This window comes from Tachyglossus aculeatus, unplaced genomic scaffold (assembly GCF_015852505.1).
Source record: "Tachyglossus aculeatus isolate mTacAcu1 unplaced genomic scaffold, mTacAcu1.pri SUPER_34, whole genome shotgun sequence".
Lineage (NCBI taxonomy): Eukaryota > Metazoa > Chordata > Mammalia > Monotremata > Tachyglossidae > Tachyglossus > Tachyglossus aculeatus.
The window spans coordinates 2,623,801-2,649,355 of record NW_024044839.1 but is presented as its reverse complement, the minus strand read 5'-3'; the positions used below and the strand labels follow the sequence as shown (position 1 = coordinate 2,649,355).

At 51.8% G+C, this 25,555-nt stretch overlaps 1 protein-coding gene across 1 annotated transcript; it reads right to left on the bottom strand.

The window, feature by feature from the left end:
* Positions 1-978: 978 nt before the first annotated feature.
* On the bottom strand, positions 979-23,631 carry GAA (alpha glucosidase). Its single transcript, XM_038741922.1, has 21 exons — positions 23,462-23,631; positions 22,073-22,085; positions 17,332-17,871; positions 16,424-16,569; positions 15,242-15,407; positions 14,918-15,014; positions 14,412-14,531; positions 13,560-13,678; positions 13,092-13,223; positions 12,882-12,992; positions 11,632-11,745; positions 11,382-11,466; positions 9,281-9,398; positions 8,256-8,389; positions 7,059-7,210; positions 6,716-6,864; positions 5,431-5,572; positions 4,930-5,076; positions 3,886-4,050; positions 3,257-3,409; positions 979-2,027 (listed from the first exon to the last, which is right to left on the bottom strand). Exons 1-21 carry the CDS (start codon positions 23,629-23,631, stop codon positions 1,968-1,970), a joined length of 3,033 nt encoding a protein of 1,010 aa, XP_038597850.1. The 3' UTR covers positions 979-1,967.
* Positions 23,632-25,555: the final 1,924 nt, after the last annotated feature.

Genomic DNA, 25,555 nt, shown 5'->3' with positions numbered 1-25,555 from the left:
ACTGAGCCACGCTGCTTCTCCAATCCCCATCTGTAAAATGGAGATGAAGACTGTGCGCCCCCCGTGGGACAACCTGATCACCTTGTAACTTCCCCGGCGCTTAGAACAGTACTTTGCACATAATAAGTGCTTAATAAATGCCATCATTATTATGATGATGATTATTATCGAGCGCTTACGGTGTGCAAAACACTGGACTACGCGCTTGGGATAGGACAACAACAAAGAGACACGGACCCTGCCCATAACCAGCTAACAGTCTAGAGGGGGAGACAGACATCAGTACAGTGCTCTGAATCGGAAGGATGTGGATTCTAATCCCAGCACCACCAACTATCCGCTGTGTGACCTTGGCCAAGTCACTTTACTTCTCAGTGCCTCAGTTACTGCATCTGTAAAATGGCGACTAAGATTGTGAGCCCCACGCAGGACATAGACTGTGTGTCCAACCTGATAAGCTCGGATGCCTGGCACAACTTAAGCGCTTATCACACACCATTAAAAAATGAGTAAAACAAGTATGATTAATTGATTGATTATTAATCCTGGGAGCCTTTTGCTGGGCAGGACAGCAGACTTTTCTCCAAAGGCGCCCGGATACCAAACCCACAGTGAGTCAGAAATGGGAAACTCAGCCCTGGGGAGCCAATGCCCTGGACCCTCCCGGGAAGCTCTCAAACATGCTCATTCATTCATGCATTCAATCCTATTTATTGAGCACATACTCTGTGCGGAACACCGTACTAAGCGCTGTGGAGAGTCCAATACAACCATAAGCATGTGACCCGGGAGCCCATTCCGGGTCCCTCCTAAACACCTAGAGGCCCAACCCAGTGATCCGTCCCCGTTCCCCCACTGAGGACGTGAACATGGGGGGCTACGTGGTGCCGCTGGATCCAGCCAGCTTCCCCTCTGCTGCCCTGGAAAGAGTTCCCGGCTTCTCCAAACCTTCCCAGTGCATTTGCAAGCGGCCACGACGGGGATCCGAATGCCGCTTTTATTAGAAATCACTGAACAGGAAGGAGACAGGGTACGCTGATGGCCTCCAAATCCTCTGGGTTGCCGACTGTGCCCTGTGGGGTGTCTGCGGCCGTCCTGTCCGTACGGCCCGGGCCCCTCTGACCGCTCTCTCGGGCCAGGCCATGCCTGCGAGGCACCGGGCAGTAGGGAGAAAGAACAGCTGAAGGGCAAGGGAGGTGCTGGGATGGGGGACTGGGGGGTCCAGAGCTCCACCTTACCCGCCTCCCTCGGGCTGAGGGAGGACCGTAACTCCGGCCGACGAGCCAGCTGGGGTGCCAATCCCGTCACAGGAAGACGTGGTGGGTCAATGGTCCCAGCACCCTGTAGGAACAAGAGTCCGGACTACCCTTCCAGGCGAGGGAGGAGGGGTAGGTGAGGGGAGAATTTCCTCCAAGGGGGGCTGCCAAGGCTTGGTATAGTCCCAGCGGGACACAGGGATAGCTGAGGACGCCCACACGCAAAGATTATGCTCCCACTCTCCCCACCTCCATTAGGGTCAGGGCCAGCCCAAACCACCTCTCCGGACAGTTCGGTGGAGCTGGTCAAGGGGCCTCAGGCTCTTCCCACTGCGGAACCCCTGAAGGTCGTACTCTGAAGCTCCGAGAAGCATCGGACCCAGGCTTTGTGGTTTTCAAAGAAGACCCAAAGGCAACCGAGCCAAACCAACCCACGGCTCGCAAGCCCCTTCCAGGGTGGGGTGCACATTCAGCTACTGTTGCATCCTGCTGCCAGCAAGGGAGAGCGCTTCTACGGCGGTCGCTGGACGCTCCAGGCAAGGCGATCCGAAGTCGGTCACCCTTAAGGGGACTGTGCCCCGTCCTACGGCCCAGAATCCAGATCAAAGCAGCCAAGGTTGAGGGCCGGGGGAGCGTGGAGGGAAGGAGGTTGTACTTTCCCCCGCCTCATGTCCGTTTTCCTCCCCCCGGGAGGCGAAGATGCGTCCGGGGTTAGGACCAGCTGATGAGAAAGTGGTCCTCCAGAGGCAGAGACACCGGGATGCCCAGGATCTGGAAGAGCGGAGAGAGGTTCCGCTCTCAGGTTCAAGGTCAACCTCCTCCCCAGCAGCTAACAGGGAACTTCGGCTAAGAGTGGGAACAGCAGCTAACTTCGGAGACAGGGAATCCCTTGGTTCAGTGCTCTCCCCATCCCCCAAACCCTTCCGAGGGGGAAGGGATTGTGTTTCTAATGCTACCGTACTAACTGTGGTTCTCTCCCATGCTCTCAATGCAGGGCTCTGCACATCGTAAGCTCCTTGAGGGCAAGAATAGTGTCTATTGACTGTTGTGCTCTCCCAAGTGCTCAGTACAGTGCTCCGCACACGGTACAGCTCCTTGAGGGTAGGAATGGTGTCTACAAAGGGAAGTGGTGTAGAAAGAGCATGAGCCTGGATGTCAGAGGCCCTGGTTTGTAATTCCGGGTCCACAACCCGTCTGCTGTGTGACCTTGGACAACTCCCTCAACTTCTCCAGCCCTCAGTTTTCTCATCTGCACAATGGGGATTAAATCCTACTCCCTCCTACTTAGACTGTCAGCCCCATAAGGGACAAGGATATGTCCAATCTGATCTGATTTTATCTATCCCAGCTCTTAAAACAGTGCTTGGCACAGAGTAAGGATTTTAACTACCATTATTACTATTATTATTCTCCTGAGTGTTCAGTACAGTGCTCTGCACACAGTCAGTGCTCAGTAAATGCCAAAGGTGATTGATAGGACATGACAGGTGTGACCAAATACCCCCCTTCCCACCCCACCTTTGGTCTCTGATCCCATGGGGCCATGGAAGGGAAACAAACTTGTACTTCCCAAGCGCTTAGTCCAGTGCTCTGCACACAGTAAGCGCTCAATAAATACGATTGAATGCATAAATACCGTTGATGATTCTCTGTACCTTATGCTCATATATGTATGTTTGTACATATTTATTACTCTATTTTACTTGCACATATTAATTCTATTTTATTTTGTTTTGTTAATATGTTTTGTTGTCTGTCTCCCCCTTCCAGACTGTGAGCCCGCTGTCGGGTAGGGACCGTCTCTATTTGTTGCCAACTTGGACTCCCCAAGCGTTTAGTCCAGTGCTCTGCACCTAGTAAGCGCTCAATAAATACAATTGAATGAATGAAACACCCCTGACCTCCATCCCCGCTCCAGTGAGGGCGATGGAAGGGAAGATCCTCTCGGCTCCTCCCTCAGTCTCCGTCCCGGCCCAGCGGGTACCACAGGGCTCTCCTACCTGGGTTTCCGCGCAGTAGGTGAAGTTGGCCGTGGCGGCTCCATTGACCACGACCTCTTTGGGGGTGCTGGGCACGCCCAGGACGGACACTTTGCTCAGCTTCAGGTCCGCCCCCTCGCCAGACAACTGCACCAGCTCATTCTGGATGGTGTTCTGCCCCAGGCAAGCAGCGAGAGAGATGCCATCATTATTACTATTATTATTAGTATTACAGATGGGTAGGGACTGTCTCTGTATGTTGCCAACTTGGACTTCCCAAGCGCTGGGTGCAGTGCTGGGTGATCAGGTTGTCCCACGTGGGGCTCACAGTCCCCATTTTACAGATGAGGTAACTGAGTACAGTGCTAAGCGCTTCGTACAGTGCTCTGCACATAGTAAGCGCTCAAGAAATACGATTGATGATGATGATGAGGCCCAGAGAAGTCACACGGCTGACAGTTGGTGGAGCTGGGATTTGAACCCATGACCTCCGACTCCAAAGCCCGGGCTCTTTCCACTGAACCAGCGCTTAGAACAGTGCTTTGCACATAGTAAGCGCTTAACAAATACCATTAAAAAAAACCCATCCCAGAGCCCCCATTCACCTACTACCTCCCCACCAGGTGCTCCCCGCCCCCTCCGAGACTCACGTTGTTGGCCAGAAAGACGATTTGGGTGTAGGCTCCCCTCTCTAGGGTCCCCAGGCTCTCCCCATCGTCCCAGAATAGCTGACCTCGGGCTGCTCCGCTGGCAGTCAGGGCCACGATCAGGACCATGTCCTGTCTGCGGGACTCTGTGGTCGTGAGTCCGGGCACCTGGAGGGGAGGAGGAACGGGGAGTTGGGGGAAAGAGAGACTGAGTCAGTGGAATTTTCCTGAGCGCTTACTGTACTAACAGCTTGGGAGAATACCATATAATAATAATAATAATTCTGGCATTTGTTAAGTGCTTACCATGTGCCAGGCACTGTTCTAAGCGCTGGGGTGCATATTAGCAAATCAGGGTGGACACAGTCCCTGTCCCTCGTTGGGCTCACAGTCTCAAACCCCATTTTACAGGTGAGGAGAAGTGAAGTGACTTGCCCAAGGTCACACAGCGGACAGGTGGTGGATCCAGGATTAGAACCCATGACCTCCTGACTTCAGGCCCGTGCTCTATCCACTAAGCCATGCTGCTTCTGCTTATACAATAATATAATAAAGGACACATTCCTTGCCCACAGCGAGCTTACAGTCTAAAAGGGGAGACTAAGGTTAGTATAAACAGGCTCCACCAGCTGTGAGGAGATCAGGTGCCCTTGGGGGGCCGGTCCTGGGGGTCCGGGGGTGGCCGCCTGAGTGGCATCCCCCCCACCTTACCGCCTTCCCCTCCCCACAGCACCTGTATATATGTTTGTACGCATTTATTACTCTATTTACTTATTTTACTTGTACATATTTATTCTATTTATTTTGTTAATATGTTTTGTTTTGTTCTCTGTCTCCCCCTTCTAGACTGTGAGCCCGCTGTTGGGTCGGGACCGTCTCCATATGTTGCCAACTTGGACTGCCCAAGCGCTTAGTACAGTGCTCTGCACACAGTAAGCGCTCAATAAATACGACTGAATGATTGAATGAATGAATATATGAATGAATGGTGGATGGTGAGAGGAAGGAGAGGCCACAGCTGGGGCGTAACGGTGCTCCAGGACTCACCTGCAGCGGGATGATGTGTCCAGCCCGGATGTGGACATTGATGGTCTCCAGCGGGGCAGGCAGGGTGACCCACTGCCCCTTACTGTGGATGACAGTGGGGCTGAGCGGTCGCGGGGAGCAGAGGGTGCAGGGGGACTCCAGGGCGTCCTGGGGACAATGGAGGCAGGCGGAAGGCGCGACTGAGACACGGCCCTCGGGCAGGCCAGAGTCCCTGCCCCATCCTTCGGCCTCCCCGGGGGCTGCCTGGACTCCGGAAGGGAGTCGGCCAGGGGAGTGCTGACACCTTGCAGTTCCCGGCCTAGCGAGGTCCCCCCGCCCCCAAGTCAGTCCTCAATACCTCAAAGGTATTGACTGAGCGCTGGCTGTGTGCAGAGCACTGTACTAAGCACTCGGGAGAGTCCAGCAGAACAATATAACAGACGCATTCCCTGCCCACAACGGGCTGACGGTCTAGAGGGTCGGCCCTGGGGGGCCGCCGCCTGCCCTCAGCCGGAGACTCACCATCTGCAGGGGATACCAAGAGTCCGGTGGGAAGTAGCCGCACACCTCCGTCTTCCCGCTGTCCAACACGGGGGTGATGAGGAGAGCCGACCCCCACAGGAACTGGCGGTCCACGGTCCAGGTGTTGGGGTCCGCGGGGAACCTGGAGAAGGGACACGGGGAGCCCCGCGGGGGTGGGAAGCCCGGCAGGGATGGAAGAAAGCAGACTCCTGACCCGCCAGGCAGGGAGCTGGGATTTGAGCCAGGGGCTGGGCAGAAGCAGGGGCTTGGAGGGTCCCTCCTCTCTGGCTGGGGGCTGGTGAGAGGCAGGGGTCAGCCCCTCAGGGGGCTGAGGGGTTGGAGGCAGAAGAGAAGGCTGGGGATGGAGGAGAGAGACATTCATTCATTCATTCAATTGTATTTATTGAACGCTTACTGTGTGCAGAGCACTGGACTAAGCGCTTGGGAAGTACAAGTTAGCAACATCTAGAGACGGTCCCTACCCAACAGCTGGCTCACAGTCTAGAAGGGGGAGACAGCCAACAAAACAAAACATATTAACAAAATAAAATAGAATAAATATGTACAAGTAAAATAAATAGTTATTGAGCGCTTACTGTGGGCAGAGCACTGTACTAAGCGCTTGGGAAGTCCAAGGTGGCCACAGATAGAGATGGTCCCTACCCAACAGCGGGCTCACAGTCTAGAAGGGGGAGACAGCCAAGAAAACAGAACATATTAACAAAATAGAATAGAATAAACATGTACAAGTAAAATAAATATTTATTGAGCGCTTACTGTGTGCAGAGCACTGTACTAAGCACTTGGAAAGTACAAGTTGGCCACAGATAGAGACGGTCCCTACCCAACAGTGGGCTCACAGTCTAGAAGGGGGAGACAGACAACAAAACTGAACATATTAACAAAATGAAATAAATAGAATAGTAAATATGAAGCCCAGAGCTTCGGGACAGAGGCAGGGGTGGGGGGGCTGTGGATGGAGGACAGAGGCAGAGGGGGAGCACAGAACTGGGGAAGGGAGGCAGAAGAAGATGCCTGGAGATGGGGGAGAGAAGCAGAGAGGGGAGCCTGGAGAGGGAGAAGGAGAACCCGGGGATAGAGGAGAGGCAGAAGGGGAGTCTAGAGATGGAGGAGAGAGGCTGAAGGGGGAGAGGGCAGAGCGGGAAGCCTGAGGATGGGGAGGAGAGAAAGAAGGGGGAGAATCTTCCGCTGCCTGGCGCTCCCACCCACTCCCAGCCCCAGTCAGCGCCCAACCATCCACCGGCCATCCGTCCGGGTGACTGACTCGAAGAAGAGCGGGCGGGCCACGGTGTCACCCGTGGCGTGGGCCACGTGGAACAGGGTGTAGAGGTGGGGCAGCAGCCAGTAGCGCAGGGTCAGGGCCTTCCTCATGGCTCGCTGCGCTATCTCGCCGAACACGTACGGCTCCTGGGGCTGCGGGGAGGCCGGAGGCGGGGGGCTCACTGGGCCACCCCTAAGAGCACGGGGGGGGCCCAGGTTGTCACCCCGCCCCAAACCCAGACTGGTAACCCCAAGACCGTGATGGGGGCCACCAGGGTCAGGGCCGGAGGGGAGGGCCATCCGGGGGGGGTGGGCCCGGGGAAGGGGAGGTCACCGGGGCCCCTCACCTGGCTGTGGACATCGTTGTGGTTCCTCATGAAGGGGTAGAAGGCCCCCAGCTGCATCCAGCGTACACACAACTCCTCAGAGGTGTCTCCCAAGAAGCCGCAGATGTCGGCCCCCACCAGAGGCACCCCAAAAAGGTTAAACAGGAGCATCCCTGAGGCGGGGGAGAGCAACGGCCATTGGAGGGTCCCACGGGTACAGTACAAGGACCTTTCTGACCATTCTGAAGGGCCTCCCGGGGTTGGATTGGGTGAGAGAGCCTCTGGACTGTAAGCATGTTGCGGCCAGGGAACGTGTCTGTTTACTGTTCTATTGGGCTCTCCCAACTGCTTGGTACAGTGCTTTGCACACAGTAAGCGCTTCTTAGGCCTGTCTTCCTGTGAGAATGGGTTCCGCGTGTTTACCACGGAGGAGAATAGTAATATTACAATAATAATTGTACTTGTTAAGCCCTTACTATGTACCAAACACTGTTCTACGTTCTGGGATAGATACAAGTTAATTCCCAGACTGAGCCCCCTCCTTCTTCTCTCCCTTCTCTCCCTCCCCATCCCCCCCGCCTTACCTCCTTCCCCTCTCCACAGCACCTGTATATATGTATATATGTTTGTGCATATGTATTACGCTATTTATTTTACTTGTACATATTTATTCTATTTTATTTAGTTAATATGTTTTGTTTTGTTGTCTGTCTCCCCCTTCTAGCCCGCTGTTGGGTAGCGACCGTCTCTATATGTTGCCAACTTGTACTTCCCAAGCGCTTAGTACAGTGCTCTGCACACAGTAAGCGCTCAATAAATACAATTGAATGAATGAATGAATGAACGAATATGACTGAACGAATGAATGAATGAAAGGGGCCGAAGGAGGAGTCTCTTCCCCTTCCAAGCCTTATTGAACGCCCATCTCCTCCAGGAGGCCTCCCCTGACTAAGCCCTCCTTTCCTCTTCTCCCACTCCCTTTCAGCGTCGCCCTGATTTGCTCCCTTTATTCATCCCTAGGACCATGCCACTTATGTCCATATTCGTAACAAATTCATTCCTTTTAATGTCTGTCTCCGCCCTCTAGGTTGTAAATTTGTTGTGGGCAGGGAATGTGCCTATTATATTGGTCTAGTGCACTCTCCCAAGCGCTCAGCACAGTGCTCTGCACACAGTAAGCACTCAATAAATAAATAAACGGGAGATGTTTGCCCGTACCTGGCACGGAGTAGTACAGTTGGTCCCAGTTGCTCCAGACGTCTCCGGTCCAGTGGCCGGCGTAGTGGCCGTGGCCAGCGAAGGTCGATCGGGAGATGACGAAGGGGCGTTTGCCCCGCACCTTCACCAGGGCGCTGGGGGCCACGGTGGGGGGTGATGGAGTGGGAGGGAAGATAAAAGAGGGTGACGCGGGGGTGGCTTGCTCTCAGTTGGGTTCCCACAACCGCCAAGGATTCAGGGATAATAATTATCATATTTATTAAGCGCTTACTATGTGCCGAGCACTCTTCGAAGCAATGGGGTAGATACGAGGTAATTATGTCGGTCACAGTCCCTGTCTCTCATGAGGCTCACAGTCTTAATCCCCATTTTACAGATGAGGTAACTGAGGCCCAGAGAAGTGACGTGTCTTGCCCAAGGTCACATAGCAGACGAGTGGCGGAGATGGCATTAGAACCCATGACCTTTCGAGTCCCAGGCCCGGGCTCTTTCCGCTGCATGGGAGGACCTGAGGTGTTGTTATATTGTACTCGCCCAAGCGCTTAATAGTAAGCGCTTAGTACAGTGCTCTGCACACAGTAAGCACTCAATAAATACGATTGATTGATTGATTAATACAGTGCTTAATTTGGAGAAGCAGCGTGGCTCAGTGGAAAAAGCCCAGGCTTTGGAGTCAGAGGTCATGGGTTCAAATCCCAGCTCCGCCAATTGTCAGCTGTGTGGCTTTGGGCAAATCACTTCCCTTCTCTGTGCCTCAGTTCCCTCCTCTGTAAAATGGGGATGAAGACTGTGAGCCCCCCGTGGGACAACCTGATCACCTTGTAACCTCCCCAGCGCTTAGGACAGTGCTTTGCACATAGTAAGCATTTAATAAATGTCATCATTATTATTATTATTACAGTGCTCTATGCATAGTAAGCGTTCAATAAATACAATTGACCGATTGATAGTTTGGCCCAGGTACCCCTCCGAGGCCCCCCCCAAGTCGGCCCCCGTCCTGACGGTGGGTTCGGGCTCACACTCACTCGTGGGACGCGATGGCTTCCGACAGCCCGTAGAGGTTGTGCAGGTTGTAGTGGGAGGACAGATACTGGCAGCTGGAGGCACAGATGGTTGCCGCCCGCAGACTCCCACCAACCACCCCTGATGGGGCGAAAGTGACGGAAGCTCGTTAGTGATTCCTAATTGTGGTACTTATAGAGTCTATTGCTCTACCGTACTCTCCCAAGCTCTTAGTACAGAGTTTTGCACATAGCAAGCGCACAATACAACTGAATGAATGAATATTTGTTAAGCGCTTACTATGTCATCATCATTGTGGTATTTGCTAAGCGCTCACTGTGTTCATTCATTCATTCATTCAATTCAATTCATTCAATTGAATGAATGAATTCAATTCATTCATTAGACCCCCGGCCCACGTCATCCCCCGGGCCTGGAATGCCCTCCCTCTGCCCATCCGCCAAGCTAGCTCTCTTCCTCCCTTCAAGGCCCTGCTGAGAGCTCACCTCCTCCAGGAGGCCTTCCTACACTCAGCCCCTTCCTTCCTCTCCCCCTCATCCCCCTCTCCATCCCCCCCATCTTACCTCCTTCCCTTCCCCACAGCACCTGTATATATGTTTGTACATATTTATTACTCTATTTATTAATTTATTTATTTTATTTGTACATATCTATTCTATTTATTTTATTTTGTTAGTATGTTTGGTTTTGTTCTCTGTCTCCCCCTTTTGGACTGTGAGCCCACTGTTGGGTAGGGACTGTCTCTAGATGTTGCCAATTTGTACTTCCCAAGCGCTTAGTACAGTGCTCTGCACATAGTAAGCGCTCAATAAATACGATTGATGATGATGATGATTCATTCATTCAATCGTATTTATTGAGCACTTACTGTGTGCAGAGCACTGTACTAAGCGCTTGTCCCCTCTCCTTCCTCTCCCCCTCGTTCACCTCTCCATCCCCCCCGTCTTCCCTCCTTCCCTTCCCCACAGCACCTGTATATATGTATATATGTTTGTACATATTTATTACCCTATTCATTTATTTATTTTACTTGTACATATCTATTCTATTCATTTTATTTTGCTAATATGTTTGGTTTTGTTCTCTGTCTACCCCTTCTAGACTGTGAGCCCACTGTTGGGTAGGGACTGTCTCTATATGTTGCCAACTTGGACTTCCCAAGCGCTTAGTACAGTGCTCTGCACACAGTAAGCACTCAATAAATACAATTGATTGATTGATTGGAAAGTACATTTCAGCAACAGAGACAATTCCAACAACGGGCTCACAGTCTAGGAGGGGACAATGTTACGGGCACTGTCCTAAGCGCTGGGATGGAGATGAACAAATTTGGTTGGAAAACAGCAGACCTCTGCCTCGGTTTGGATGTCAATCAATCAATCAATCGTATTTATTGAGTGCTTACTGTGTGCAGAGCACTGTACTAAGCGCTTGGGAAGTCCAAGTTGGCAACATCTAGAGACAGTCCCTACCCAACAGTGGGCTCACAGTCTAGAAGGGGGAGACAGAGAACAAAACCAAACATACTAACAAAATAAAATAAATAGAATAGATATGTCCTCCTTTAGAGAAGGGATCAAAGGGATGCCCCCCTTAGAGAAGCAGCGTGGCCTAGTGGATGGAGCCTGGGCCTGGGTGTCAGAAGGACCTGGGTTCTAATCCTAGCTCTGCCACTTGTCTGCTGTGTGACCTCGGGCAAACCACTTAACTTCTCTGTGCCTCCGCTACCTCACCTGTGAAATGGGGATTAAGACTGGGAGCCCTTGTGGGACAGGGTCTGTGTCCAGCCTGATTTGCTCGTAGGCATCCCAGGGCCTTGTACAGCGCCCGGTATATCATAGGCATTTAACCAATGCCACAGTTATTATTATTTTCTTACACCTTTCCACAGTGCCCAGAATATTGTAAACATTTAACCAATGCCAAAGTTATTACCATTTTCTTACACCTTTCCACCTCCCATCCCAGTGCTCGATGCTCTCGAGTACTACTTTGCCCCTGCTGGGTTAGCACTTTCCTGGGCTTGTTGAGCACCAAAGTGCTCCTGAGCAGGCTTGGTTTGGGAGCTGAGTGGGCCCTGGGCATCCGGAAGGGATGTTGTACCTGGCACATAGGGTGGGTCGTCCAGCTGGGTGTCCGGGCATCCATCCACGGAGCCGTCCACAAAGTTGGATGGCTCGTTCATGTCCTGGGAAGAGACGTGGAGGCTCCCAGCTTTGCCCGGCAGCGGGCGGGACCAGGGCGGACCCAGGGCCTGAGGCGGCAGGGCCCGAGCCAAGTTCGGGGGACGCGGAGGACCCCGGCTCATCCCGGCTGCCCCCCACCCGCCCCGCCAGCCACCACCGCCACTCACAATCCACATGCCGTCAAAAGGCACCTTCCGGTGGAAGTCCGCCACCATGTCGTGCCACCACAGCCGGGTCTCGGGATTGGTGAAGTCGGGGAAGGCGGTGGCACCCGGCCACACCTGTGGGGGGTGAGAGGGACCCCCTGAGCCCTCACCTGGGGGTGACTCAAAGCTGGATCGGCACCCCCATCTGGGACTACCCCAAGGGCACATGTCCTGTGGATGCCCCGAACCAAGGAGGACCTGTCCTTGCACCTCCCCACCTCCGGAGTTCCTCTCCGGGGCATCCGCTTCTCCCCATCCGCGGGCCGGGGGAGCTCCTCTCTCCAACATGGGGTGGGTGAGCTGGGCACTTAGGTGCCCAGGAGGCGAGCAGGGTAAGGGGGCGAAGCGCTGAGATGGAACCTTCCCAGACTCCTCTGATCTCTCCTTCTTCTGGGCTTCAGCCTCCCTCCGTCCCCAGCCCCTTCCCCATCTCCCCAGCAAAGACCACTGACCCTTTGCCCTCACTCCCGTTCTGAGCTTCTCAGACTGCAAACAATCACTCACCCACTCCACTTCCCCAACCAATCTTCCTTCTCCTCCCTCCTCCTCTTTACTCCCTACTCTTCCTCTCTCCTCTTCTTCCTCCCCTTTCTCCCTTAGTCAGTCTTCTCAACCCACTCCGCTTCTCTCCTGCACTCCTCCTCTTCCTCTTTCTCCTCTTCCTCTCTCTCCTTCTCTTTCCCTCTCCCTTCTTCCTTCTTCTCCTTTTCTTCCTTTCTCCTAACCCTCCTCTTCCTTCCTCTCCTTCTCTTCCTTGCCCTCCTCTTCCTCTTTCCTCCTCTTCTCCTGTCTCATCTCCTTCTCCTCTTCTCCTGTCTCTTTTCCTTCTCTCCTCCTCTGTCTCTTTTCCTTCTCCTCTCCTCCTCTGGCTCTTTTCCTCCCACTCTCTCCTCTCTTCCTTCTCATTCCCTCCTCCTCCTCTTTCCTCCACTTCTCCTGTCTCGTCTCCTTCTCCTCTCCTCCTCTGGCTCTTTTCCTTCTCCTCTCCTCCACTGGCTCTTTTCCTTCTCCTCTCCTCCTCTGGCTCTTCTCCTCCCCCTCTCCTCTCTTCCTTCTCTTCTCCTGTCTCATCTCCTTCTCCTCTCCTCCTCTGGCTCTTCTCCTCCCGCTCTCTCCTCTCTTCCTTCTCATTCCCTCCTCCTCCTCTTCCTTCCTCTCCCTCCTCCTCTTCTCTCAGCCACCCCACCCTCGGGCCACCGTCCAGCCCCCACCTTCCCAATCAGCGGCTGCCCGGTCTCGTTGGTAATAAACACTCCTCTCTTCAGCCCTTCGTCAAAGGGTCTATAAGACCCTGCGGCACCGGAGCTGCTGATGGCTGGGTCCTGAAGGGAGAGAGATGCCACTGAGAGGGACCTCGATTCTGCGAGGGAAGGGGAGAAGTCAGGGGAGGAGGAGAGGGGAGCCGGAGCGGACTCACTCACCACAATCATGACGTATCTTCGGCCGCCCCGGTGAAACTCTTGCACCATGGCCCGGAAATCTCGGAAGGTGTCATTGTTGAAGGTAAAATCCTTCTTGGCGTCCATATAATCTATGTCATTCCACTGGACGTCCTGAGGTGGGGGGCGGCCCGGAAGCAACCGACTCAGCCCCGTCACCCCTCTGCCACCCCAGCCTCCTGCTGCGGGAGGGGTCCCCAAAGGCCCACTTCCTGTTCACTTCTCTATGCCTCAGTTTCCACATACACAAAATGGGGAGTCAATCTCTGGTCTCCCTCCCACCAAAGCTGTGAATCCCACATGGGACTTGATGGTCTTGTCTCTACCTCAGCGTGTAGTGCAGTGCTTGACACATAGTAAGCGCTTAACAAATACCACAACTACTATTATTATTATTATCATTATTATTCCTCCCAGTCCCCTTCCTCCTTGGCCCCAGGAGTGACCTACCAGGGGGAAGTGGGCCCCCGTCATGTTCTCCACGACCTCCCGGGTGATGGTGGTAGAGGAGTAGCCCCAGCGGCACAGGTGGAAGCCCAGAGCCCAGTAAGGTGGCATGAGCGGATACCCTGCGGGCACAGGGCGGCCCTCTCAGCGTCGCTGGCAGGTAGCAGGGCACCCAGCGGGCCACCCCGGCACGGACGGACAAAGCTCCCCCCGCTCCCCTGACAGGGACATCACCGGCTGCTCTCCCATCGCTCGGATGGGGAAACCGGGGCCCTGGGACCCCTGGGACAATCAGGGCCGGAATGAGGATCGAAAACCAGGCACCCGGGCTCCCAGATTTACATAGGAGGGGGGATTAGAAAGCAGAGCCCGGTGGCCCCGCGGACTCGAGCTGGGTTTGGTGAGGGGAGGGCAGGGGAGGAGAAGTGGGTCCCAGCCTGGTAATCACAGGAGAACTGGGTTCTAATCCCAGGGGGTGACTTTGGGCAAGTCACTTCCTCTCTCTGGCCAGGTAAAACGGGCATAAGATCCCTGATCGCCCTCCCTCATAAGGGGAGCCCCGGTGGGGGACGGGGACCGCATCCAATCCGATTATCATGAATCTACTGGCACATAGTTCAGTGCTTAGTACAGAGTAGGCCTACTAAATCCCATCGTTAGTAGGAGAGCAAGTCACACGACCCCTCTAGACTGGTGGGCAGGGAGCGTGTCTGCCGACTTTGTTCTACTGGACGCTCCAGTGGACAGGGAAGATGGGTCAATCGGGAGACGGAGGGCTCGGTCTCCTCTCGGCCCCCCGGCATTGGTGGCAGGTCCCCCCACCCCCCAGATCCACCCCATCCCCCCGACACCTACCTACCACCTCCAGGTACTGCTGCACGACGCTCCCGGGCTCCGGGCCCAGGAAGACGTAGAAGTCCAGGATGCCGCCGATGGTTCTGTAAGTCAGGGCTGGAGTAGGCTGCAGCACCACGTCTACAGGGAGGGACGGCCCCTTCCCCGGGTCGGGTCAGGGGGCAGGCAGCCGGCTCAGGCCAGAAACCACCCCAGGGGGGACGTGGGGGCAACCAGAACCTCAGCCTCACTCGCTCTCGGTCTCGGGCCGGACCCGATGGCTTCCCAGTAAGGCCGAAACCTCATCTCTAGACTGGGAGCCCGTCATGAGCAGGGAACGTGTCTGCTAATTCTGTTCTACTGTCCTCTCCCAAGCGCTTAATACAGTCCTGGTAAGTGCTCAATAAATACCACCCATCGACCGAAAAGTCCCCAGATGGCGGGCTCCCCCTCCCCACCCCGATCCGGTTCCCCCACCTCCGTCCTCCCCCAAAGCGGTGGCACTCTCCTGCCACGCCCGCCCTTACCCATGGCGTTGCTGTTCAGTAGGAAGACCCCGTGGGCCTTCCCGCTCTCCTCCAGGACCAGGTAGAAGGGGTGGGAGCCGTAGAGGTTGGCTTCGGGCTAGGATGCGGCGGCAGGGGACGGCGGGGGGATCGAAATCCGAGGGGGACCAGTCCTGGCTGGAGCGGACCGGCCTCCCCTTCTGCCCACCGAGGCCCCCCGGAATGGTCTAGACACCCTGGCTGGAGAGGACCGGCCACCCTCCCCGCCGAACAAGGCCGCCCGGGCTGCAGTCCCCCGTCCCCTCCCTCCCGGGCACTCCCCCCCAGCCCCAATCAGCACTCTACCGCGGGCGCCATGTCTCGGTTCCACAGGGTGAGCTTGGTCCAGTTGGTGCTGAGGATGAGGGGCGTCTGGTGCTCCCCGAGCCCCGTGATGTAGTGAGACGGCAGAGAGGTGGACAGCTGCAGGAACTGGTCCGCGAAGAACAGCGGGGCCACCGTCGTGTTCAGCCTGCCACGGGGAGCCTCGTCAGGCCCGGGGAGGGGGCCCGTGGCGACGGACCCCGAAGGAACCCAGAGCCCACCAAGCCGTGAGCGCCGGCGGGACAATCATCATCATCATCATCATCAATCGTATTTATTGAGCGCTTACTATGTGCAGAGCACTGTACTAAGCGCTTGGGAAGTACAAATTGGCAACATATGGAGACAGTCCCTACCCAACAGTGGGCTCACAGTCTAAAAGGGGGAGACAGAGAACAAAACCAAACGTAGTAACAAAATAAAATAAATAGAATAGATATGTACAAATAAAATATATAAATAAATAAATAGAGTAAAAAAAAATGTACAAACATATATACATATATACAGGTGCTGTGGGGAAGGGAAGGAGGTAAGATGGGGGGGATGGAGAGGGGGACGAGGGGGAGAGGAAGGAAGGGGCTCAGTCTGGGAAGGCCTCCCGGAGGAGGTGAGCTCTCAGCAGGGCCTTGAAGGGAGGAAGAGAGCTAGCTTGGCGGATGGGCAGAGGGAGGGCATTCCAGGCCCGGGGGATGACGTGGGCCGGGGGTCGATGGCGGGACAGGCGAGAGCGAGGTACGGTGAGGAGATCAGCGGTGGAGGAGCGGAGGGTGAGGACTGGGCTGTAGAAGGAGAGAAGGGAGGTGAGGTAGGAGGGGGCGAGGGGATGGATGGACAGCCTTGAAGCCCAGGGTGAGGAGTTTCTGCCTGATGTGCAGATTGATTGGTAAACACTGGAGATTTTTGAGGAGGGGAGTGATATGCCCAGAGCGTTTCTGGACAAAGATAATCCGGGCAGCAGCATGAAGTATGGATTGGAGTGGAGAGAGACACGAGGATCAAGAGGACTCTGGTTAAGAGCCAAACACCATTCCCGCAGTCCAGAGAAAGAACAGAGGCCGGGGGTCCAGGGACAGCCCCAGGAGGACTCCAGTTGTGTCCCCTACTCCCAAGACCCGCCTCGCGGGGTTCTCGCTCTCGGGCCTGGGGGCAGAAGGCACTCACAGCACCAGGTCGTCAGACTTCCTCCGGACGATCAGGCCGAAGGGATCGTGGGAAAAGTCCACGTCGTATAGCGTAGAGGGGGCCCGGCTGCTTACTTTCGGGGTCTCCAAGGGCACTTCGTAGCGCTTGTTGGCCGGGTCTTTGATCTGGGGAGAGAGTTCGTGCGGTGGAGCTGGGAGACCAAGCGACCGGTGGCCTTTACCGAACAACCGATAATAATAACAATAATAATGGCATTTATTAAGCGCTTACTATGTGCAAAGCACTGCTCTAAGCGCTGGGGAGGTTACAAGGTGATAGGGTTGTCCCACGTGGGGCTCACAGTCTTAATCCCCATTTTACAGATGAGGGAACTGAGGCACAGAGAAGTCAAGTAACTTGCCCAAAGTCACATAGCTGACCACGCTGCTTCTAAGCGCTGGGGAGGTTACCTGTCCACATGTTTTGTTGTCTGTCTCCCCCTTCTAGACCGTGAACCCGTTGTTGGGTAGGGACCGTCTTTATTTGTTGCCAGCTTAGTACAGTGCCCTGCACACAGTAAGTGCTCAATAAATACGACTGAATGAATGAATGATAGTTGGCGGGGCCGGGATTTGAAATAATAATTATGGTACTTGTTAAGAGCTTACTATGTGCCAAGCACTGTGGTAAATACAAGTTAATCAAGGTTCAGCACAGTCCCTGTCCCACAAGGGGCTCACATTCTCTGTCCCCATTTTACACATGAGGTCACTGAGGCCCAGAGAAGTGAAGCGACTTGCCCAGGGTCTCACGGCGGGGACGTGGCAGAGCCGGGATTGGAATCCGTGACTTTCTGAGTCGCAGGCCCGGGCTCTACCCACTATATCATGCTGCTTCTCGGGTAGGGAGGGGTAGGAAGGGCACCGCCCGCCCGGGGCCGGACTCACCGTGAAATGGAGCCGGGCCTGGTTCTCCAGGGCGACCGTGAGCTGCAGGGTGAGGACGTCCCGGGGGAAGAAGGAAGGGTCGGGGCGGGTCAGGATGGCGCTGAAGCCCTCCTGGGTGACAGTGAGGTTATGCAGGTGGTAGGTGGGGAAGTCCGGAGGGAAAAAGCACCAAGGCTGCCAGCCCCGAGCCCCCCGGGGGGTCGTCCCACTCGGGGCGTAACAGCAGCCCCGGTCTTGACACTCCTCCCGGCTCACGGGCTTCTCGGGGGCGCAGTCGAAGCGGGCGTCCGGGGGCACCGCACACCGGGCGGGGTCCTGACCTCTGACCTCTCGACAGGCTCCGTCGGGGTCTCCCGGGCCTGGGGAGGCGGAGGTGGGTTCGAGGAGGACCACGCTGGGCAGATGGAGGAGGGAGGCCCACAGGAGGGTGGTCAACGCCAAGACAGTCAGGGTGCACGTCCGCGACACTCCCCAGGCAGCCGGGGGCCGGGACTGTGGCCGGCCCCCCCCGGCCATGGCCGCCCCGTCGGCGGGGGCAACCTGTGACAGTAAGGGAGACCGGCATTTTTTTTTAGGGTATTTAAGCGCTTACTATGTGCCAGGCACCAGGCTAAGCGCTGGAGTAGATAGAAGATCATAATAATATCTGATCGTGATATCAAGATCATCATATCAATATGAAGACCATACTAATAATACTTCTGATGATAATAATAATAATAATGGTATTCGTTAAGTGCTATGTGCCAGGCACCAGACTAAGCGCTGGAGTAGATAGAAGATCATAATAATATCTGATCGTGATATCAAGATCATCATATCAATATGAAGACCATACTAATAATACTTCTGATGATAATAATAATAATAATGGTATTCGTTAAGTGCTATGTGCCAGGCACCACACTAAGCGCTGGAGTAGATAGAAGATCATAATAATATCTGATTGTGATATCAAGATCATCATATCAATATGAAGACCATACTAATAATACTTCTGATGATAATAATAATAATAATGGTATTCGTTAAGTGCTATGTGCCAGGCACCAGACTAAGCGCTGGAGTAGATAGAAGATCATAATAATATCTGATCGTGATATCAAGATCATCATATCAATATGAAGACCATACTAATAATACTTCTGATGATAATAATAATAATAATGGTATTCGTTAAGTGCTATGTGCCAGGCACCAGACTAAGCGCTGGAGTAGATAGAAGATCATAATAATATCTGATTGTGATATCAAGATCATCATATCAATATGAAGACCATACTAATAATACTTCTGATGATAATAATAATAATGGTATTCATTAAGTGCTATGTGCCAGGCACCAGACTAAGCGCTGGAGTAGATAGAAGATCATAATAATATCTGATCGTGATATCAAGATCATCATATCAATATGAAGACCATACTAATAATACTTCTGATGATAATAATAATAATAATGGTATTTGTTAAGTGCTATGTGCCAGGCACCAGACTAAGCGCTGGAGTAGATAGAAGATCATAATAATATCTGATCGTGGTTCATTCATTCATTCACTCGATCGTATTTATTGAGCGCTTACTGTGTGCACAGCACTGTACTAAGCGCTTGGGAAGTACAAGTTGGCAACATAGAGAGACGGTCCCTACCCAACAGCTGGCTCACAGTCTAGAAGGGGGAGACAGCCGTGATAATATCAAGATCATTATATCAATATGAAGACCATACTAATAATCCTTCTGATGGTAATAATAATAATAACGGTATTTGTTAAGTGCTATGTGCCAGGCACCAGACTAAGTGCTGGAGTAGATAGAAGATCATAATACTATCTGATTGTGATAATATCAAGATCATCATATCAATATGAAGACCATACTAATAATACTTCTGATGATGATAATAATAATAATGGCATTTGTTAAGTGCTATGTGCCAGGCACCAGACTAAGCGCTGGAGTAGATAGATCATAATACTATCTGATCGTGATAATATCAAGATCATCGTATCAATATGAAGACCATACTAATAATGCTTCTGATGATAATAATAATAATAACGGTATTTGTTAAGTGCTATGTGCCAGGCACCAGACTAAGCGCTGGAGTAGATATAAGATCGTAATACTATCTGACTGTGATAATATCAAGATCATCATATCAATATGAAGACCATACTAATAATACTTCTGATGATGATAATAATAATAATAATAACAGTGTTTGTTAAGTGCTATGTGCCAGGCACCAGATTAAGCGCTGGAGTAGATAGAAGATCATAATACTATCTGATCGTGATAATATCAAGATCATCATATCAATATGAAGACCATACTAATAATGCTTCTGATGATAATAATAATAATAATAACGGTATTTGTTAAGTGCTATGTGCCAGGCACCAGATTAAGCGCTGGAGTAGATATAGGATCATAATACTATCTGATCGTGATAATATCAAGATCATCATATCAATATGAAGACCATATTAATAATGCTTCTGATGACAATAATATTAATAATGGTATTTGTTATGTGCTATGTGCCAAGCACTGTTCTAAGCACTAGGGTAGATACAAAGTAATCAGGTTGTCCCGCGTTGGGCTCATAATCTTAATCTCCATTTTACAGATGAGAGAACTGAGGCACAGAGGAGTTAAGTTGCTTGCCCAAGGCCACCCAACAGACAAGTGGCAGCGACGGGATTAGAACCCATGTCCTCTGACTCCCAAGCCCGGCCTCTTTCCACTAAATCTTTAAGCGCTTACTATGTGCCAAGTAAATTGGGTTGGACACAGTCCCTGCCCCAAATAATAATAATAATAATAATAATAATAATAATAATAATAATAATGGCATTTATTAAGCGCTTACTATGTGCAAAGCACTGTTCTAAGCGCTGGGAAGTTACAAGGTGATCAGGTTGTCCCACATGGGGCTCACAGTCTTAATCCCCATTTTACAGAGGAGGTAACTGAGGCACAGAGAAGTTAAGTGACTTGCCCAAGGTCACACAGCGGACTTGTGGTGGAGCCGGGATTCGAACCCACGACTTCTGACTCCAAAGCCATCAGGTTGGACACAGGCTGATGGGAAAGGGAAGGTGGGGAGCCCCTAACAGAGTCACCCCAATGTAAAGGCTGATAGGCAGAGAGGGCTGGAGCTCAGGACCCTCCCTCCCCACTCCTTCGGGATCTCAAAGCACGCTTTTTAAAAATATTTGTTAAGCTCTTACTTTGGACCAGGCACTGTATTAAGCACCGGGATAGATACAAGCCAGTCAAGATAGACACAGTCCCTGCCCCACATGGGGCTCACAGCCTTCATCCTCACTTTCCAGACGAGGGAACTGAGGCCCAGAGAAGGGAAGTGACTTGTCCCAGGTCACACAGCAGACAGGCGGCGGAGTTGGGATTAGAACTCAGGTCCTCCTGACTCCCAGGACCAAGCTGTATCCAACAGATTGTCAGTTCCTCGGAGGCTGGGATCCTGTACAGTGCTCTCCACACAGTAAGCGCTCAATAAATACAATTGAATGAATGCCTACTAATTCTGTTGAACTCTCCCAATCGCTCAGTACAGTACTCTGCCCACCGTAGACTGCAAAATCATCTAGGGCAGGAGTCTGTTGCACCTGTATATATGTTTGTACATATTTGTTACTCTATTTATTTATTGATTTTACTTGTACATATCTATTCTATTTATTTTATTTTGTTAGTACGTTTGGTTTTGTTCTCTGTCTCCCCCTTTTAGACTGTGAGCCCACTGTTGGGTAGGGACTGTCTCTATACGTTGACAACTTGGACTTCCCAAGTGCTTAGTACAGTGCTGTGCACACAGTAAGCGCTCAATAAATATGATTGATGATGATGATGAGTCACGCCTACTAACTCTACTTGCCTCTCCCAAGCACTTGGCGCAGTGCTCTGTACACATCAGCGCTTAGAACAGTGCTTTGCACATAGTAAGCGCTTAATAAATGCCACTATTATTATTATTATTAGCCTGTCAGCTCCTTGAGGGCAGGGATATCGCCTACTAACTCTACCGAGAAGCAGCGTGGCTTAGTGGAAAGAGCCCGGGCTTGGGAGTCGGAGGCCATGGGTTCTAATCCCCGCTCCACCGCTTGTCAGCTTTGGGCAAGTCACTTCTCTGTGCCTCAGTTCCCTCATCTGGAAAATGGGGATGAAGACTGTGAGCCCCACGTGGGACAACTTGATTGCCTTGCCCCGGTGCTTAGAACAGTGCTTGGCACATAGTAAGCGATTAACAAATACCATCATCATCATTATCATCATCATCAATCGTATTTATTGAGCGCTTACTATGTGCAGAGCACTGTACTAAGCGCTTGGGAAGGACAAGTTGGCAACATATAGAGACAGTCCCTACCCAACAGTGGGCTCACAGTCTAAAAGGGGGAGACAGAGAACAAAACCAAACAGACTAACAAAATAAAATAAATAGAATAGATATGTACAAATAAAATAGAGTGAAAAAAATATGTACAAATATATATACATATATACTATTATTATTACTGTCCTCACCTAAGCGTCCTGCACACAGTACACTGTAGCTGGGATCATGTCTACTAGCGCTTAGTACAGTGCTCTGCACATAGTAAGCGCTCAATAAATACGATTGATTGATTGATTACTAACTGCCTCTCCCCAGTGCTTAGCACAGTGACCTGCCCCTGCGGGTGTGGGTGCTCAATAAGTCCCCGTGACTGACAGAAGAAGGGGTCCTGAGGAGAAAATGAGGGGGAGGGAGGCGCTTTCCCTAGGCCATCCATCCAAGGGTGGCACCCGGGGACCCCTCCTTGTCCTGGCGCCGCCTCATTCATTCAATCGTATTTATTGAGTGCTTACTATGTGCGGTGCACTGTACTAAGCGCTTGGAAAGTATAATGCGGCAACAAATAGAGACCATCCCTACCTAACAACAGGCTCACAATCTAGAAGATAAAATTAATATGAATAAATAAATAAATCCAAATCCCAGCTCCAATTAGCTGCGGGACTTTGGGCAAGTCACTTAACTTCTCTGCACCTCAGTAATCTGGAAAATGGGGATGAAGGCTGTGAGCCCCCCGTGGGACAACCTGATCACCCTGTAACCTCCCCAGCGCTTAGAACAGTGCTTTGCACATAGTAAGCACTTAATAAATGCCATCATTATTATTAGGAAGGGGAGACAGACAACAAAACATGGAGACAGGTGTCCAAATCGTCAGAACAAACAGAATTAAAGCTAGATGCACATCATTAACTGCTGCCAACTTGTACTTCCCAAGCGCTCAGTACAGTGCTCTGCACACAGTAAGCGCTCAATAAATACGAGTGATGATGATCATTAACAAAATTAATAGAATAGGAAATATGTACAAGGAAAATAGAGTAATAAATCTGACAAATATATATACAAGCGCTGTGGGGAGGGGAAGGAGGTAGGGTGGGGGGGATGGGGATGGGGAGGAGGGGAAGAGGAAGGAGGGGGCTGAGTGTGGGAAGGCCTCCTGGAGGAGGTGAGCTCTCAGTAGGGCCTTGAAGGGAGGAAGAGAGCGAGCTTGGCGGATGGGCAGAGGGATTGGGGGCATTCAGGGCCAGGGGGAGGAGGTGGGCCGGGGGATCAACGGCAAAACAGGCGAGAGGGAGGCCCAATGAAGAAGTTCCCAGCGTGGCTCAGTGGAAATAACACGAGCTTTGGAGTCAGAGGTCAAGGTTCAAATCCTGGCTCCACCACTTGTCAGCTGCGTGACTTTGGGCCAGTCACTTCACTTCTCTGGGCCTCAGTTCCCTCATCTGGAAAATGGGGATGAAGACTGTGAGCCCCCCGAGGGACAACCTGATCACCTTGTATCAATCAATCGTATTTATTGAGCGCTTACTATGTGCAGAGCACTGTACTAAGCGCTTGGGAAGTACAAATTGGCAACCTAGAGAGACAGTCCCTACCCAACCGTGGGCTCCCCAGCAATTAGAACAGTGCTTTGCACATAGTAGGCGCTTATGATCACCTTGTATCCTCCCCAGCAATTAGAACAGGGCTTTGCACATAGTAAGCGCTTAATAAATGACATTATTTAAAAAAGTTCCCGGCACCCCCCGCCCCCTCCCGCACCTGCCCTCCAGCTGGGCGCGGGCCTGCCGACGCGCAGGCGTCAGGTACTCGGCACGTGATGGGGGAAAACGGCGCGACGTGCTCGCCACGTGACGGGGATTGACGCCGCCACCCGTCACGTGACGATGCCAGGTGCCCCGCGGATCTGTCACGTGACTGTTGTCGGCCATCCGACCCCCATCACGTGACTATGGCTGACGCTCCGGATCCGTCACGTGACGACGTCCGACGCTCCGGACTTGTCACGTGAGCGGCCCTGAGGCGCGGGAAGCCGGCCTTGGCATTCATTCATTCATTCAATCTTATTTATTGAGCGCTTACTGTGTGCAGAACACTGTACTAAGCGCTTGGGAAATACAAATCGGCAACATATTCATTTATTCATTCATTCAATCGTGTTTATTGAGCACTTACTGGGTGCAGAGCACTGTACTAAGCGCTTGGGAAGTACAAGTCGGCAGCATATTCATTCATTCATTCAATCTTATTTATTGAGCGCTTACTGTGTGCAGAACACTGTACTAAGCGCTTGGGAAATACAAGTCGGCAACATATTCATTTATTCATTCATTCAATCGTGTTTATTGAGCACTTACTGGGTGCAGAGCACTGTACTAAGCGCTTGGGAAATACAAGTCGGCAGCATATTCATTCATTCATTCAATCTTATTTATTGAGCGCTTACTGTGTGCAGAACACTGTACTAAGCGCTTGGGAAATACAAGTCGGCAACATATTCATTTATTCATTCATTCAATCGTGTTTATTGAGCGCTTACTGTGTGCAGAGCACTGGACTAAGCGCTTGGGAAATACAAGTAGGCAGCATATTCATTCATTCACTCAATCGTATTTATTGAGCGCTTACTGTGTGCAGAACACTGGACTAAGCGCTTGGGAAATACAAGTCGACAACATATTCATTCATTCAATCGTATTTATTGAGCGCCGACTGTGCAGAGCACTGGAATAAGCGCTTGGGAAATGCAAGTCGGCAACATATTCATTCATTCAATCGTATTTATTGAGCGCTGACTGGGTGCAGAGCAGTGGACTAAGCGCTTGGGAAGTCCAAGTTGGCAACATCTAGAGACGGTCCCTACCCAACATTCATGAAGCAGCGTGGCTCGGTGAAAAGAGCCTGGGCTTGGAAGTCAGAGATCATGGGTTCAAATCCAGGCTCTGCCACTTGTCAGCTGTGTGACTTTGGGCAAGTCACCTCACTTCTCTGAGCCTCAGTTCCCTCATCTGTAAAATGGGGATGAAGGCTGTGAGCCCCCCCGGGGGACAACCTGATCGCCTTGTAACCTCCTCAGCGCTTAGAACAGTGCTTGGCACATAGTAAGCGCTTAATAAATGCCATCATCATTATTATTATTACACTATAATAAAACTGGCAGGCACCTTTCCCGCCTACGGCAAGCTTATGTCTACAAATTTATGTATGCAGTTATAAATCCTGTATTATAAACTATTTATTGACATTAATATCTGTTTCCTCTTTTAGACTAGAATGTCCTTGTGAACAGGAAATGTGTCTACCAACTCTGTTGTACGGTCCTCTCCCAAGCGTTTAGTAGAGTGCTCTGCATACAGTAAAACGCTCAATAAATACCACTGATGACGATGGGTTGACCTGAAAGTGGTCCAGACCCACTTTCACGGATGCTTCTGACTGACTCCCCCAGGTTTAGAGCCATCGGTATTTTTAGCCGTTATTTTTAGCCGTTGGATCTTGGCTACCTGAGCTCTAGAGGACAGAGTGGAAGCGGTTCTTGGCCTTTTTATCACCATTTTTATTCCTCCCGCTTGAAAAAAAACAAGAGTAAAATATCTCCTTTCACCCTTCAAGCTGGGAATGACAACAGGGGTGTCTTCACCCGAGTTGCAAGATGGGGAGAAAGGGGATTGTAGCTTTCGGTGAATGGGGGATGAGGGAAATATATGCACACCTGTCTTTTTTAATGATTGCATTTCAGAACATCTGCTGAAATAATTACCATTTCACTCGGCGGTTTGATAACGGATGATGGGCCACGTTTTTTTTGCGGGGAAGGGCCCTAGGAAAAAGCAGTTTCAGGCTGCAGGGATCTCA